Genomic DNA, 18,400 nt, shown 5'->3' with positions numbered 1-18,400 from the left:
GGTTTTGGTGAATGTCATAACGTGACATTAACAGAATGAGGCACCACGTTTTTCCCAGTAAGTGATCAAATTATGAGATCAGGATGCTGTCCCAGTCACAAACACCATGATTATTGATAACTGGATTCCAGTGCACTTATGCAGAGGCTGTAAGGTTAACAGTAATGCGCTTACCATGATTCAATTTCTATGCTGACCACTCCTGACGCCTGTAAAAATGGATTCAATTAAGAGCTTCATCAAAGTGACATTGGAAATAGACCTTGAAGTGAAAGATTGTTTTGCCAAACAGGGCGCTCTGTTTCATTTCCAAACAAATGCATCAAACTCACCCATTAACCTGTTTAAAATCACCAAATCAAACGAGACAGTTCATCAAAGCTTAGATATCTGAGAGAGTGTGTGAAATGTCAGTGAATATTAAAGCAAGTAGTATTTCACTCTTTACTTACCCTGTAGGCCTCTTTCGTTTTACAATACATGATTTGAATACGGTAGTGTTTTGTTTTGTTATATTTTATATAGTTATTTACGCCTGACAAGTGGTCAGGTGTATATGTTTCATTCAGTTTTGTTACCCAGGTTTTTTAAAAAATACTAGATTCAAGATTCCTTTATTTGTCACATGTAACGTACGGGGTACAGTCACAGTGACATGCTGCTGCCGACTCCAAGACTATGCTCAGTACAGATAAACTCCAGTAAACTCCTCTACTACTCACCATAGCAGAATCAATACTGTAACAACTCTCCAAGTGTGCCCAGATGCAACAGGCGTAAACTAATGGTTATTACTTCAATTTAACAACACACAATGATAAGAAAATGTACTCACAGTATTTATCCCTGCACCACACTTAGGAATTTTATGAACCTCACAAATTTTCCGCTACACTTTAATCGCCGCGAAGCACCCCTTGAGCCAGAGAGAAACCATTTTGGTGGAAGAGAAAACTCTCCCTTCATGGTTATGCTTTGTTATTCCCTCTCTGAGAGATAAGGAGGAGGTGATATGTTGAACACGGCCAGTTTAATGTCAGACTGTATCCCGGTGACATCTCATATCCATAACTCCTTATTATGGTCCATTAAACAGGAAGCCCTGGGCGATGTTAGCAAGAAATCTTCCACAGTCCTGAGGGCCTTGTTACCGTGCACAGAATGGACTACTGCATTTTAATTCTGAGAAGCTGCTATCTTGATGATCTTGTAAACGCCAGTTTATCTGTTGGGGAACGGTGGATTTAAGGGAGCTGTATGAAGAGTATTTTAGGGAGCTGTTCACATTTGCATTAACATATTTAACACTTCTAACATGTTTTAATGACACCCCTTCTCATCATTCACCTGCGTATGTATTCATTTATAGCTGTCTCTGAAATTATTCAAGATATTGTGAAGCAACACCTGTTTGTTATGTATGATAAATGTTATTATCACTATTAATATTCATGGCTGTCATAATACATGCACAGGCATTTACTAAACCATTGTTTTAGATTTCCAGTCATTTTATGCGTTTTGGACTAAATGTCAAAAAAACCTGTTCACCCAACTGTTTATTTTTAGAAGAAATTGTGATTACGTCATATTCTGTTTAATTACAAATCTTACATGGAATATAAGATTACATTGCTGTGTGTCTACTGCGGTCTTTACAATTATATTCTGATCTATAGGACCATGTCTAACTTTGAATGCCTTGGGACAAACAGTAATGACACTGCTCACCATCAGAGAACTGACTATGTCGTCTAATTATTTTTCTGTTTTAAAAAAAAGAAAGATTTTAAATGGTTCCCATTTCCTCCCAGGGTCTCGGTGCTGGATAATGGAAGTCTTCGGATAGCAAATGTTACCAAAATGGACGCCGGCCTTTACACATGCGTGGCCAGGAACCAGTTTGGTGTGGCGAGCAGTGCTGGGAGTCTTTTGGTTAAAGGTAAATTATTTTCCAACTACTTGAGTTGGTTCTATCTCACTTTCATTCCCACCAGGCTGTTTTGCAGAGCTATTCCTGTTTTCATATTTATGACTTGAGTGTTTGGTATTGTGTAGCTGGGCTTTGCACATAGGCTTGGTCATTACTAATACAATTCAACAGTGGGACCCATTTTGTTATTCAGCCGGTGTAATTGAGCTATCACATTGTTTGGGTTTCTGTTCTTGTTTTGGGATGACTCACAATTTGTCAGGATTTCCACATCACCAGAGCTTAAAGAAATGGACCACCGGTAAATTGGTTTATGCCCAAATCATGAAAAAAACTCAATTTCTCGTTAAAGTTACCATACTGCAGATGCGCGTGCATAACAGTGCTATTCCAACAGCGAGGTTCCAATTGCCCTGGAGAGATACTGCACAATTACTAGATTGGTCAAGGTTAGAGTAAGCATTTAGACTGTAGACGTGCATTCCTAAGCCTTAATGTTTAATTCATACTTTTGCCAGTTAATAGCTGTGCCCGGCTTGTTTAAGGATTCAATCCATTTAAATCACATGCTTCTGCAAGGCAATGAATTTTCTAGGCCTTTCTAAAGAGCAGAGTCAACAACAGTGCTCTATTGAAACGCCTTTTGGTGATTCCTCACAAGTTTTGAATTGCAAATTGCCTGATACAGTAGAAACCACTTTGATTTCCCTCTCTTTGCCCTTTCGCATGCAAGTATGGTGCTATCTCTCACATGTGTACACCTTAGATATAATATTTACAAGCTATATTCATTAAATTCAGTCCCATCTGGAAGAAATCGATACTAGCCATGTTCAAGTTTCATTTGATACTGACCCCAGGGTATGGATACTTACCCCATCAGTCACTTAACGTCTCCAACACCATGTTCCACAGTGTGTAGATAGATAGATAGATAGATAGATAGATAGATAGATGGATAGATAGATAGATAGATAGATAGATCGTTGAGTTCATCCTCACATCCTCCTGGTACTCCGCCGCTACATCCAAGGGCAAACCTGCAGCACATCCTCTGATCCGCTGAGAAGGTGATAGACTGCAACCTGCCCTCCCTCCTGGTCCAACCTGCCCTCCCTCCTGGTCCAACCTGCCCTCCCTCCTGGTCCAACCTGCCCTCCCTCCTGGTCCAACCTGCCCTCCCTCCTGGTCCAACCTGCCCTCCCTCCTGGTTCAACCTGCCCTCCCTCCTGGTCCAACCTTCCCTCCCTCCTGGTCCAACCTTCCCTCCCTCCTGGTCCAACCTTCCCTCCCTCCTGGTCCAACTTGCCCTCCCTCCTGGTCCTGCACAACCCCAGGACCCTGAAGCGGGCCAGGAAGATTGCAGCCGACCCCTCCCAACCCAGCCATAATCTCTTCGTGCCACTCCCCTCAGGCTGCCTAACGGGCCGCTCACACGCTTGCGCTTGATGCGCCAACATTGACGGATGCCATTCACTTTCAATGGCTGCAGCCGAATGGCATTCTGGTTCCGTTGTTGTCCCGGGGCGTTGCTTTGCCTGCGTTGCTAGCGTCGAAAGTTGAGCAATGTTCAACTTTCAGATGCGTTGCCGGAGCTGCCGACCAATCCGATGTCTTGACGGAGAAAGACGTCATCGCAAGGCGGGATTTGGTTGTTGTTGCGTGCAGCAGACACGCCTTCTGCCATACGTTGACGGAACGGAAGCGTGTGAGCAGGCCGTAAGGGTAGTGGCACGAAGAGAAGGGACCCGCCCCACCAGACTCCACCACCCCTGAGAGACACTGTCGATAGACACTTGCACATGACCTGAATGTATGTATAGGACGCACCACTCACACATCATGCCGCGCATACATATACACATACACACACTCACCTACACAGTACACTCTGCATACTGACTGCATACTGTATACACTGACTGCACAGATTTTTGTACATTGTTCTTTTCTTTAGCTTATAGTTTTTTTGCACTAGCTTTTTGTACTTTGCACAGTCCTGTCTCATTCCTGCACCCTGTCCAATGTTGTCAAAATGTTATGCACCTCACCGGAAAGCAAATTCCTAGCACATTGTAATACTGCATGGAAATAAACAGTTTCTGATTCTGATTCTGAGATCGATCGATCATACATACATACATACATATATACATACGTACATACGTACATACGTACATACGTACATACATACACACATACATACACTGTACATACATACATACATACATACAAACAAACAAACAAACAAACAAACAAACAAACAATACTCTTGATGAAATGAAGGTTGAGGTAAACAAGTGCCCTCAATCTGAAAGGCAAACATCAGGAAAAGTTCAGAATTTCAAGTCGAAAGTCTTTCCCTCTCATTTCCAAGTCGGTATCTAGACGGTCCCTGGGCTCACCTGGAATGCCTCGGCAGAACCAGTCAGCCCTCCTCAAGGGGGTGTGTGTGTGAGAGATAAACAAACGAGCTTGTTTTGACAGCCGGCAGTACAGACCTTTACTCCTCCTGACACGCTGTGTCGGCTTTTCTGTCCATTAGACGCCGATGACGCGCATGCATAATTCACCACAGGCTCGTCGTACGGGTAGAGCAGCGCCCTGCACCGCCGAACGGGAAAGAGGGGGCAGATTGAGTGGGGCCAAATATTATGTTGATATGCAACACGTCCCATGCTGTGGTTGAAATAGGATGTCTTTTGTTGTCTGGGCACAAATGGAACCAAATTATAGACTGGGGCTGAGGCTGTGTGGCTTGTGGATAGGTGGGTTGTTGTTCTGGGTTTGTTTTTCCACCCTGGTCGCTGTGCTGCTGTGGATGAAACTGGTTTCACGAGTTTGAGATGAGTAATACGGTAATATGGTTATTGTGTTTTTTCCTCTGCCCTTTTTTTGTTTTGGACCTTGAGCTCGACTGTTGTCTCGATGTGAGTTGTCGTGTTGGGACAGCACTGTATGTTATGTCAGTGACAAACCTGTGTAAAAAAGTCCATACAGTATACAGTCTAGACAACTCATTTTATTTATATTTGGTTGTTTATTTACATTAATTGAATTAAAGCAAGCCATGATCTCTTTTGTGGTTGATATCCAGTTTAAGATGTCAATTTACAACAGTCAGATTTCACCAGATGTGCACATTAATACGGTGTTGACAGATAAAGTTGGAATGACTGGGAAAACAACATACAAATATAGTTCTGCCTAGAAGGATTGCTTTATCTGTACTGAAAAGGTGAGCCTGCGCCGGTTTCATCACCCCTCGTAACCCTGCTGCTCTTGTGTTTGCAGAGGCGACCGTGATCACCAGCCCGGCGGGTCACCTGGACGTGACGGTGGGCGAGAGCATCGTGCTCCCCTGCCAGGTCTCCCACGACCCCACGCTCGACCTCAAGTTCACCTGGTTCTTCAACGAGCAGCTCATCCACTTTGGAAGCCATGGGGGCTACTTTGAGAAAGTCGGAGGAGTGAGTTATACCGCACTTTCCAAAACTGTCTTGATATGTAGGTAGGGCTTTTCAGTGCAAAACACACTTTGGCTTATGTGCCTGTTTCTCTCACGGGCTGGCACACACTGTGCTTTCCAATTATAGAGTTCCATGAAACAATAGGAGATACTGGACACCGTTGGCTCTATGTGGGTGTGTGTTTGAAGCAATTAAGTACCTGTTAATAGGATGCTGGGCCAAGACAAACAGCTAAACTGAATGAACCCCCCACCCCCAAAAAATACATTGATTTTGAATGACAGCCGGCAGTACAGACACTAATCTGGGTCCACTGTGGTGTAGTGGTCTAAGCGTCGTGTTTCAGTGCAGCTGCCCACTGGGGATTGGGGTTCGCGCCCTGGTCTTGCCAGATCCGAATATGGGCAGCCACTCCAGAGGGTGGTTAGTTTAATTTGCGTGAGTGTCTGCAGTTGGGGGTGACAGGCTTGAGAGAGTCAGGTAGCTGGCTCTCTCTTCTGGATCACCAACCACAGGATTGCGCAATGGACCCTCGACAGCAGCAACAGGGGACAATTATAGGTCGGGCGTGTTTGGCTACCACATTGGGTGAAAACTGGATAAATCTGGAATATAACATTAATCAAAAAAGACACTGAAGCCAGTTACATCTGATAGTGGTGGACACTTATGTTTCATTCTACTGCGTTTATGTCTACTGTATCCTAGAGACAGGGTATTGAATGTTTGGCCACAATGAATCATGAGTCTACACAATTAACAAGTAGACAACGTGTTCGACCTGCTTAGCTGATTAACAACAATTTGACAAAAGTAATTTCCAAGGAATGCATTAATCAATGTCCAGTCAAGCGTTGCATTTGATCTTCTACCACTGAATATATTGTATTTCTTTTAATTAGGAAAGGTAATTATGAGGTCTTGGCTTTGTAATCACCACCAGTCTATTCTAGTGTGGCTGTGATTGTTGAGAGTGAGGCTGGTAATGTAGTGTGATAAATGTGTTCATCTTCTCAGCTTATTTCAGTACTTGACTCCGCATGTCACACACTTGACATACCAGTCAGGTTCACTATGTCATTTTGTTGGATTTTGGGGGGTATTTGCAAAACTACTGTATACATTTTGGAAAGGGTAGTGTATAAGGAATCAATTGATTGATTGATTGATTGATTGATTGACATAAGGAATCAGAAAATCTGTGTTTCTATTTGCCCAGATGTGTGTGTAATATCTTGGCTTCTAAATAAGCTGGAACATTGATTTTAACTGCTAAACCTACATTTTATGGGTCAATGAATCCAATGGTGCCAATAAAACTGAGGTAGTACTTTTTATTGAGGAGTTAACAGATCATTTGTCTTACGAGTTTAAAATTTAGCAAGTGTGAACTTTGGATGTTTCTGTAACCATCTTCAGCATCATGACATGCACGTTTAGACCACAGTATGATCATAATTAAGCAATCTTTTTCATTAGACAGTCTCTATACAGTACATCATCATAATCATCATCGCTTTCCTGCATCGCGGCTTGGCAATCATCATTGTTCTGGAACTGGCTGCTGCACTGACACACGTCGGTACAGGCTAATTCTACCCTGATATCAGACAGAATTGTTAACTCCTTACACTCCGTTGAGAGCTTCAGTCTGACATTAACGTCATTGCTGATGCCTAGCCATGATCACGATAGCAAAGTGAAACAGCTATATAATCTCAGTAGGCTACTGAACCGGGAGGGGGGCTTCATCCAAAAGCATCCACAGAGCATTGATAAGATCATCTGCTTTGACAAAGTGAATCCTCCCGAAGAAGCAGACACACTGCTGATCCACCAGGCTGTGCTGGCATCACAGCAAAGCCCACCTGATACACAGTCGATGTTCTTCTCGCCAGAAAAAGACATCCTACTGCCAAACAAGGCAAACTATGACCTCACCAGACAGACGTTCTAGTGCTAGTCATAGCAAACTATGACCTCGCTAGACACGGACATACTACTGCCAATCACAGCAAACTATGACCTCGCTAGACACGGACATTCTACTGCCAATCACAGCAAACTATGACCTCGCTAGACACGGACATTCTACTGCCAATAACAGCAAACTATGACCTCACCAGACACTGACGTTCTAGTGCTAGTCACAGCAAACTATGACCCCGCTAGACACAGACATTCTACTGCCAATCACAGCAAACTATGACCTCGCTAGACACGGACATTCTGCCAATCACAGCAAACTATGACCTCGCTAGACACGGACATTCTGCCAATCACAGCAAACTATGACCTCACCAGACACGGACATTCTACTGCCAATCACAGCAAACTATGACCTCACCAGACACTGACGTTCTAGTGCTAGTCACAGCAAACTATGACATCTTGCTGAAGAACGCGTCCATTTCTATGACCTCTGGGGTTGTGGAGATTGAACCACAGTGGCGAGCTCTAGGTAAAGAAAGAGCAAAGGCTTTGCCAGCCTTTCATGCATTCACTGGGGCCGACAACAGAGGGAGGTTTCCTGTATAGGCAAGGCAACCCAGCTGTAGGTCTACCTCAAAGTAGATGGATATGTTATCAGTGCTCTGCATATGCTTTTGGATGAAGCAGAAGTGACAAAGGAATGCTGTCAACACTGACTTCCTTTGTATAGTGCAGCTTACTCAGCCAAGGTTATCATAAACATTTGGCAGAAAGTGACGAGCTCCCTCCAACACTTGGGGCTCTGAAGCGGCTCATTTTGAAAGTCCATGTCCAAACAAGGGTATGGGCACAGATAGCCATTGCTCTGCAGTATCTGCAGCAGGATCCCCTGCAAAACAAACACGCGGATGGCATGCTGAAACCAACAACCATGCTTTTAACAAGCAATGAGCATGCAATAAAAAATGTTTATATGCATTTTAGTCAGTTTTACCTCAATTTTGTTCATTGAATTCATTGACCCTGAAATGTAGATTTAGCAGTTAAAATCAATGTTCCATCTTATTTAGAAGCCAAGATTTTGCAAAACGTAAGTTTTATGGTGGCCATTTAGTAAATTCCAAGATGGCCGGCACATCTAAATTGAAACAAATCCCCCCAAAATTCCAACGAAAGTTAAAATCAAAACATAGAAACAAACAAATACAAAGAAAAAAATTATATATAATAGTATGATACATACATAATATATTGAATAATACATGCCGCTTTTCATATATTGCAGTATATTGGAAAATATGTAACCACTAGTTTCCTATGTATGGAAATGCATTGTTCGATATATTACATTATATTTTCCAATATATTGCAATACATGTTTGTTTCATAAGGGAAGAGGAGGGGTGCCTGGTGGTCTCAGGAAGTTGAGGAGAAATACTATTATTTTCATTATATTTGGTTACTAGTTAAATCCCACAGCATTATTAATTGTTTGTCATTGGGTCAGTTAGTAATGTGGTTTGAGACCATTGAATGTATGGATTTGCCCATGCCTTTAAGAGCTCTGAGTGGTGTGATTGTCTTGTGAGGCGTGATACGTGGTTAAGGGTGCTGGATACTCACTCACTTAAGAGTGGAGAAGCGGGTAAGTCTCACTCACGTGGGACGGAGACCGAGGGGACGACTGGTCAAATGCAGCGGACCTCGTGAGGAGGGAATTCTTTTGACCACTCATAGAGACTCTTGTTAGAGGCATTTTCGGCCGGGATTACTATTGACTTCTACTATTGGAACGGTTTTAAACCTCAACTGAAACAAACTGCAACGGAGGATTGAGCTGGCCAGGATGCTGCCAGCCTGGGAAGCTGGAGCTGAATCACAGGCAGTCAGCTACAGAGAGCCTGTACCAGCCCACTTCAAAACCTCCACCATCATCCCCATCCCCACGAAAGCAAGGATTACTGGCCAGACACATTGCCCTGACCTTTGTAGCAATGAAGGTTTTTGAGTGCCTTGTCCTGCAGCATCTCAAATCCATCACAGACTCACTCCTGGACCCCCTGCTGTTTTCCTACAGAGCAAACAGATCAGTGGACGACACAGTAAACATGGCCCTTCACTACATTCTCCAGCACCTGGAGTTTGCAGGCATCTACACCAGGATCCTGTTTGTTGACTTCAGCTCTGCTTTTCAACACCATCCTCCCACTCACTCTGGAGGGCGTGCTCTCTCAGATGCGCATGCCCGACCCCACCGGTAGGTGGATCACAGACTTCCTGTCGCGACAGGAAGCAGCACGTGAAACTAGGCAAGCATGTCTCTGACTCCAGGACCATCAGCACAGGCAACCCCCAAGGCTGTGTTCTTTCCCCTTTACTCTTCTCCCCGTACACGAACAGCTGCACCTCCAGCCACCCGTCGGTCAAGCTCCTGAAGTTGGCAGACGGCACCACCGTCATCGGTCCCATCTCTGAGGGCGACGAGTCCACCTACAGAAAGTTTGTGGCCGACCCCTCCAATCCCGGTCACAGTCCCTTTGAACCACTCCCCTCTGGCAGGAGACTGCGGTCCATCGGGAGGTGCACACGCCACAAAAACAGTTCCCCACAGTCATCGGACTGATCAATAAGGCGTGTGTCCCCCCCCACGCCCCCCCACCACTGACACTATACCCTTTGCACCACTTGCAATTGACCTCTGATTGTACCACTTAACACGACACAACACTGCACTCATTGTACATTGTACTGTATATATAGAACATCGCTCATCTACAGTACCACACTACACTGCACTCACACTGTACATACTCACCACACTCCATTCTGTATATATAGAGCGATTTTTTTCATTTGTGCCTTTCTTTTTATTGTTTATAATTATATAATATTTATAATATTTGTTTGCAATTGCATTTGTACTGTCATGTCTTTGTATTGTCCTATCCGTCTCCATCTGCGTATGCCATTACCCTTGTCAAATGACTAGTACTGTATGTGTAAACCATATACAGTACATGGCAAATTAACTGATCTTGAATCTAATGTACCTTATGTGGGCAGGAAGGAGGACACAAGAGATCTATTAGCCAGAACTACCCCTAGACAGCGTAGACAAAGCCTTGTATGAGCTTGAGAGTACAGTAACTGGTGTGGACTCCCAGCCGAACGGTCCCCTTACAGTAGCAAGAAGAAAATAATTGTGAATTGTGATACTGTAAGTAATTTCTGGAAGGTCAGATAGAGAGTAGCTTCCATGCTTACTGTATAGAACACTAGTATTCATCATTTTAAGGGGCTTAACTATGGCAACAGACATTTTTCTGTTCTTTGAATGAACAATAGCAATGTATTGAAGAACAGTATGTGCTCTGGATTCCATTATCAATGTTCTACAAACAGTGATTTGGTCTAGCTCCCAGAACTATTATAAGAAACCTCTAATTACATTTTAAATAGTGTTAAAAACCAGTCTGAGAATGGAACATGATGGAACTGATCCAATCTGATCATGATCCAAAAAGAGTTCTTATGTACTTTGTTTTACATGAACACTTCTCGGCGTCACTCTAAGAAAACAAACTTACTGGGCCTTTATTGCCATCATTGCTTTTTATTTGGATTCATTATTCTCAAACATTCTCAAACATTTTCCTCACCGTTTTGCTTTCATTGCTTTCTCCTTCTTCCTCAACAGCGCTCTGCAGGTGACATCATGATCCGGAACATTCAATTGAGGCATGCTGGGAAGTACACTTGTGCGGTCCAGACCAAGGTGGACAGTGTGTCCATCGCCACGGATGTAGTGGTCAGAGGTAAGACCTCTCACGTCAGTAGTCAACCTAGGCCACCAATACAGCGAACAGTAGAACTGTATGCTTAGCCGTCAGTAAATCCAACTGCTCACGGACACTTTCGTGAGCGTCTCTTCTCGTTAGCCTTGTGAGACCATCCTGATCGAACAAGCTCACATGCTGTTTCTCTCCACAGCTCAGTCTGGCCTTCCCCCTGTCTCGAAAGATTATTGTGGGCGGGAGTACTTGCCTTGCCAAACTAACTCCTTCAGCCAAATCCAGTCGGAAGAACAGCGAAAACCTCTTTTCCTCCAAGAAACTTCTTGTTTAATTGAGTCTATTTCTGCAATACTGCACCGATGGCTGTGTTTATTCTACTAATATTAATGTTACTGCTTGTTGCATTGGGAGACTGTTTTGCCAGTGGCATCCACTACGGGAACCAATCAGGGGCTGCGTTCGACTGGGGGGGGGGTGAATAGCAGTGCAACACCAGAACACCGTCCCTGATTGGTCAAAACATAAGCGGAGAATAATCGTTTGAGATGGGGGGGGAAAGTTCAGACTGATCCGCAGAGCAGAGACTGAATGTGAGCTCGCCGGGTCAGGACCGTCTCAGCCGTCTCATCTCTGTGTTGTCCGGTGTGTACGACCCGCCGTAACTGTGAGTTGACGGTTGACTGCAGGACCCCCAGGCCCGCCGGTGGACTTCCAGGTGATAGAGATGACAGAGAGCACCGCCTCCCTGTCCTGGGGCCCGGGGCCCGACAACCATAGTCCGGTCCTCACACACACCATCCAGGCCCGCACGCCGTTCTCACTGGGCTGGCAGGCCGGAGCCACAGGTAGGGAACGCTCTGTGTCTGTTTCGGTGTGTCTGTTTCTGTGTGTCTTTTTCTGTGTGTGTGTGTTTGTTTGTTTGTGTCTGTGTCGGTAGCTGTGTCTGTGTGTCTGTAGTTGTCTGTGTGTGTAGCTGTGTCTGTGTGTCTATCTATGTCTGTCTGGGGTCTGGTTCTGTCTGTCTGTGTCTGTCTGTCTGTGTCTGTCTGTGTCTGTCTGTGTCTGTCTATGTCTGTCTGTGTCTGTCTGTGTCTGTCTTTGTCTGGCTGTGTCTGTGTGAGTGTCTTGAGTGGCTTGCAGCACTGTACCGTAGGTGGACTGATGCTTGTCTGCATGCCGTGTCCTTGCTGTGCCAGTGCCTGAGTCTCTGGGGGTCAGACAGCTGACCGCCACCGTCATCGACCTGAGTCCCTGGGTGGAGTATGAGTTCCGAGTCCTGGCCACCAACGCCATTGGGACTGGGGAGCCCAGCAAACCGTCCAAGAAGGCCCGCACCAAAGACATGCGTACGTGTCGGCCGAACGCAACTCATCTCAGCTCATTACACACACACACACACACACACACACACACATCAACGTGTAGTACTGTGCGTCACTCCCCTTTGTTTACACACATGCCATATTTGATTATGTCCCTACTGGGATATGGTAGTGGTGGTGGCGATGGTGACCATGGTGGTACAGTTCATGTGCCAGTTGGAAACCAAAAGAGCATATCACCATGGAGACAGGCTGGCAGGGGTCAGGAGAAACAGAGAAAAGGAGGGGTAACACTTTATAATAAGGGTACATTAATACGCGTTAGTTAATGCATTATTAAGCATTAAGTAACAGTTAACTAATGTCTCTATTAACCATTTACTAATGTTATTTATGTTAACTAAGGTTAACTCACCTAACCCTAACCCTAACCTTAACTAAGGTATTAAGGTATTAAGGTATTAATTAACATTAGTAACCTAACCTAACCCTAAATAAGCATTATTATAAATGTTCTTAGCCGGTAGACAAACATACTCCAGGAGCTTGCTCGATCGCCTTGCTGAGAGGGGTCAGGGAAGAATTTTTACAGCTCACTTATCTGGTCCCTGGGTGATTACTGTTTTTTTGCTTCCCTCTGGAATATGTAGGGGTGGGTCGTATGCCCACCTCCCTTGTTCTCTGTAAAGCGCATTGTGTTGCCTCTGGGTATGAAATGCGCTATACAAATAAAGCTTTGATTGATTGATTGATTGATTAGTTAACAGGTAACTAATGTTTTTTGTGACCCTTATTGTAAAGTGTGACCAACGGAGGCTGAGTTTGCCGATTCTTCTGCTTCCACAGCTCCCAAGGTGACCCCGGCCAGGGTGAGCGGGGGCGGGGGCGGTCGCTCAGAGCTCGTCATCACCTGGGAGGTACAGTTAACAGTATACCTGCCCCGGTGTGTGTGTGTGTGCATGCGTGCGTGTGCGCGCTACTGTACATGATCCCAGCCTATCCCCCCCCCCCCTCTCGCTCCGCAGCCTGTTCCCGAGGAGCTGCAGTGCGGCCCGGGGTTCGGCTACGTGGTGGCGTTCCGCCCCCACGGGGCGCAGGGCTGGATGCAGGCGGCGGTCACCTCCCCCGAAGCCTCGCGGTACGTCTTCAAGAACGAGAGCATCCAGTCCTTCTCGCCCTACCACGTCAAAGTGGGCGTGTACAACAACAAAGGGGAGGGGCCCTTCGGGCCGGTGACCACGATCTACTCTGCAGAGGAAGGTGGGTCGATGACAGACGTCAGACTTTTGAGTTGGATCCCATGCAATGCCAGTCACTTGTTGTTGACTATGTTCTTACCCGCCTGTGTGTGTGTGTGTGTGTGTGTGTGTGTGTGTGTGTGTGTGTGTGTGTGTGTGTGTGTGTGTGTGTGTGTGTGAGACACTGTAGAGCCCAGCAGAGCTCCAGGGAAGCTGAGGGCCAGGAGTGTGTCAGCCACAGAGGTGGAGGTCACTTGGAAGCCCCTCCCTTGGAGCAACAACCGTAGACGCATCCTTGGCTACGAGGTCCGAGGAGAGACACGCACACACACACACACACACACACACACACACACACACACACACACACACACACACACACTCACTCACTCACACACACACACACACACACACACATGATGCTTTAGTGTTTCATATGGAACAGGAATGGAGCATCATGTATTATCTTCCATTCTAGAGGGTATTTCAGTGTGTGTGTGTGTTTGTGCGTGTGTGTGTGTGTCCGTCCGTCCGTCCGTCCCTTTCAGCTGAGGTACTGGGGGGACGGGGAGAGGCCGGAGGCCGGCAGTGTGGTCAGGACGACGGGGAACAGGACGTGGGTGCTGGTCGGGGAGCTGGCGGCCAGCACCGCGTACCGCGTCTCCCTGCGGGCCTACAACAGCGCCGGGCTTGGCCCCCACAGCGCCACCGTCAACGTCACCACCAAGAAGCCGCGTGAGGACGCCAAACTCTTATCTCTCCATCTGAATGTCTCTCTCTCTCTTTCGTTCTCTCTCTCTCTCTCCATCTCTGTATCGTTTGCTTTCTCCGGCCATCTGTCCCTGCCTCTCGCTCTCTTTGGCTTTTCAGCTGTCACTCGTTTCCTCTTCATCTCCCCCTCTGCATGTTCTTTTAATTAGTGTTTTGATTTTAATACGAGGGTGTCATTTTAAACCTCTACAAAGGCTCGCTTCCTCTCTCTCTCTCTCTCTCTCTCTCTCCGTTTCTCTCGCCAACACTGGCGTGATACAGTATGAATCATCCAATGTTTCTGCCAGCATTGTACAGCGAAACAGAAAAGGCGTATCACTGGAAAGGATCAAACTGAACTGAAAAGGAACATCTCTGCCTCTGACACATCGCCCCCCCTAATGCGTTGTTCTCCCTCCCTCTTTTGCGGCGTCCAGCCCCGAGCCAGGCGCCAGTCCAGGTCACATGGGACACCTCCGACTCCAAGGTCATCCTTAAATGGGATGAGGTCAGAGCGCTGGACAATGAGTCCGAGGTCACTGGATATAAAGTAAGGGAGAAGTACAGTACCAGACCATGCCTTGCGCGTGCTGCGGTACGCTTTTGTATACTGCTCTAGAGTGGGGATAAGAGCTGTGTTCACTCATTCACTCCCTCACTATTCCCGCTGTAGTGTCGTGAACGAGAAATTGTAGGGTACATCTGTTCACTAGTCAAACTAAAGGAAAAGTCTGCGCTCTTAAAATTAGGCTGATTCAAACGTCGGTCAGCTGCGTGGGCCAAAATGCGCTGATGGGTTAGTTACATCTGTTCACTAGAAATCGCTGTGAATTGTGGGTATTTTCTAGTGGACTATGTAGTGAATCAAATGAACCGTTGGGAATTCAGACACTGTACGAAAATGGCGAACACACTACTGTGTATAGTCCACTATTTCTGTAATAGGGAAGGGTTTCTAACACGGCTGTCGTGAAGGTTGTTGATGTTGTCATTGTGCAGTGTTTCTATAGAGTTGGAACACAGAACACAGCCTCCATTCCTCGTGAGACTTCTATTCATTCTGGAACATTTGATTTGTAGCCTATAACTGATGGAATTCTCGAAAGTGAAGTATGTCATGAAAGGAGGGTTTATTTCTCTTGGGTCTTTCCCTGTCTGTGTTACGATTCTCGACCGTCGAGCTAGCCAACGTGGCTCGCATGATGACTAACCTTACTAAAGACCCGAGGCATTGCTTCAGCTCCCCCTAGCCAACACCTAGGCTTTGGCTTGACCAAGTAACACAGGGCTTTAGAGGGGACCCAGTGTGTCCTACCAGCAGGACTCTGTGCGTTGTTCAGCTGTGTCTTCTCTGTTCTCCTCCCAGGTGATGTTCAGGCAGGACAGAGACGGTCAGCCCAGCGTGGTGGAGACCAACGCCACCTCCCTGGAGCTGGCTCTGCCAATCAACCAGGACTACATCATCCAGATCAAAGCCTTCAGTGAGGGAGGAGAGGGCAGCAGCAGCGCACAAATCATCATCCCCAGGATAGCAGGTGGGAGAGTCCACTGACTCTGGACCTGGCATTAGGAACTAGGAACTGTTTTATGAAAAAGCTGAGTACAGTTAAGAAATAAATAAAAAAATTAAAACGAAATGATGGAGAAGAATATTAAATCTCTGACTTATCCTATCCGTTTTAGTTAGACAAGCAAGGCATAAGTCTCAAAACATGCTCCATTCAATCATTATTGGAAAGCAATGAAGGCGACAATGCAGCATAGCAGTGCCACCTGCTGGTACTTTAGAGAAAGTACACCAAGCACAATGTTTTTGCTACTGTACCAAAAAAAAAGCTAAAAATCCTATAGTACACATTATGAAGGCGATAATAAGATCATGTGTTCACTGACACAACTGAATATTTTTTTCTTCCTGGTTGTGATCCAGGTCCATTGGCAATTGGAGCAGCTCCACAGTCTCTGGCCTCAACAGTGGTCTTCATACTGGCCCTCTCACTCACAGCCTCGACCTTCCTATGACGAACATGAATTGGATGACACTTTTGCTTTGAATCAGGCAGTTAAAGGAAGGACCCTTGAAAAACGAAGGCAGCCCATGAAACCTCCCCATTTACCTTCTCTCTTTCATTTTCCCACAAAGAGCTTCTCTTTGTTGAGTAAGATCGTATCTCTCAATATTTCAAAAAGAGATATTCAAAGCCCAGCTTGGGAACTCTTCTTACAAAAGCTGCTTTTGTGGAGCTGAAAAGATGGATGTGCCCAATATTTTTCTTCCAACTATCCATGGGTATTGTTGTCATGAAGGATTTGATCCTGAAGGAAAGCAGAGATGGCCTTAAGGGACATAATTTATGATTATCAATTATGTCCATGGTGACTGATGTGTACTGAGGCGAGGATTGATGTTGTCCTGATGCTTCCAGGCCGCTGTGTTGTGCGCCTCCTGTACAGAAGAGAGGCTGAAAAGAAGAACCACGCTCACCCGTCTCATTGGTGACCCCCTGCTGTGATCGGGGGATTCGTCGCGACCTCATTGTTCTTAGGGCCTAGTTCGGGACCCTTTTCAATGATATTACTCTCGCTCTTATATGACTGCACTGAACTAAGTGGCTGAACTCAAAAAGAGTTCCGGAGCCAAAATGGCTCCCGACCACCGTGTCTCGCAGTACAGCAACTGCCGAGCAGCCGGATCCAACATGGCTGGCCGAGTGGACTGTCAGAGGACAAGCTAATAGATGGATGTCTTTCCGCCCCTCATCTTCCATCCCTCCATTACGAGTGCATAAAAAGCCACACTAAGCAGTGTGAGCCACATTACTATACACTGTATGTATGAAATCCTCAGGTCCCAAATGAGCCTTAAGTCTATCATCATTGTTGTCTGTTAGTAGCGTGTTCATATTTATTTATCTGTTTATCCCGATATAATATATTAGTAATTATCCCCATTATCATTTATCCATGAAAAAAATACCTATTTTGGATAATTTTCCATTCTATAAAGTATTTGCAAGGTCTCCATCATATATTTTTAGCTTCTGTGCTCAGTCAGATATACCTTTTTTGTCTTTCGTGATGCATTGTACCAGAAGTGGCAGTGATTATTGAATTTTCCACCATTGCTTCTATTCCTAAAATACAACTTGCAGTAAGAAGTGGCAATTTAGTCAACTACTGTTTGGCATGATACTGGTCAGTGTAAGTGGCTTAGGATGTTTGAATGGACCGAACTGCTTTTAATAAACATAATGACGTTTGATTTGTTTTCTTAATTGCACTTAAAGTATTTTCTTTTTCAAAGTTAAACGTGTGGCTGATTGTGTGCCCACACAAAAAAAACAAGGATCCTGGTCACATCTTGTTCTCGTCAGTTTTGTTTATTCATGTAGAAGGAATGCGAGTACAGCAAAGACACAGCACCAAGCAGAGGGTCGAGCAGCACAGAGAAAAAGGGAACTGAGGACGTGGGGGGCTATATGTACAGTCATCTAGAGGTCGTCCAATCAGGGTTTGGCACTAAGCGATGGCCAAGTATGTCTTATTCAGAGTATGCTTCATTATTTGCCAGACCTCCAGCAGCTGGCCTATCATGGGTAGAGAATAAAGTTCATCCAAGGTCAAGTGAGGACTTTGATTGCTGATGTTTTTATAGGCAACTTCCACTTGGAGTAAACGGCGCCCCCTAGTGTGTCCTCTGAGTATGCTACTGCACAGCACAGAGGACTGCATGGCTGTACACATATGCTATTCTACCGCTATACTAGACCTTCTCATTTACAAATCAACGGTCGTTTAAAAAGACGTTGAACATAAATATAAAACACAGCTCGGCTGTCCCTGGAGAGACTGTTACATATAGGAGGATAAGTTACACAACACACCTGCACTTTCACCCGATGGTAGTGTCATAGTTGACTTGTGCCCGAAAGCCAACAAAAACACCACCAACAACAGATCT

At 45.5% G+C, this 18,400-nt stretch overlaps 1 protein-coding gene across 1 annotated transcript in view; it reads left to right on the top strand.

Moving 5' to 3' along the window:
- cntn3a.1 (contactin 3a, tandem duplicate 1) overlaps positions 1 to 16,461 on the top strand; it is a gene marked incomplete at both ends in the record, with an annotated part of 59,121 nt that extends 42,660 nt beyond the window's left edge. Inside the window, 12 exons of the mRNA XM_084461957.1 lie at positions 1,815 to 1,942; positions 5,228 to 5,403; positions 11,033 to 11,150; positions 11,816 to 11,974; positions 12,326 to 12,475; positions 13,298 to 13,368; positions 13,477 to 13,711; positions 13,880 to 13,995; positions 14,238 to 14,424; positions 14,877 to 14,989; positions 15,806 to 15,974; positions 16,370 to 16,461. Coding sequence (XP_084318083.1) covers positions 1,815 to 1,942; positions 5,228 to 5,403; positions 11,033 to 11,150; positions 11,816 to 11,974; positions 12,326 to 12,475; positions 13,298 to 13,368; positions 13,477 to 13,711; positions 13,880 to 13,995; positions 14,238 to 14,424; positions 14,877 to 14,989; positions 15,806 to 15,974; positions 16,370 to 16,461 — 1,714 coding nt within the window. The remainder of the gene's footprint in view (positions 1 to 1,814; positions 1,943 to 5,227; positions 5,404 to 11,032; positions 11,151 to 11,815; positions 11,975 to 12,325; positions 12,476 to 13,297; positions 13,369 to 13,476; positions 13,712 to 13,879; positions 13,996 to 14,237; positions 14,425 to 14,876; positions 14,990 to 15,805; positions 15,975 to 16,369) is intronic.
- Between the last annotated feature and the right edge of the window lie 1,939 nt (positions 16,462 to 18,400).

Source organism: Borostomias antarcticus (genome assembly GCF_949987555.1).
Source record: "Borostomias antarcticus genome assembly, chromosome: 3".
NCBI classification, from domain to species: Eukaryota; Metazoa; Chordata; class Actinopteri; order Stomiiformes; family Stomiidae; genus Borostomias; species Borostomias antarcticus.
Note: the sequence above shows the minus strand (reverse complement) of the source record. Positions and strands in the feature narration are given on the sequence as shown.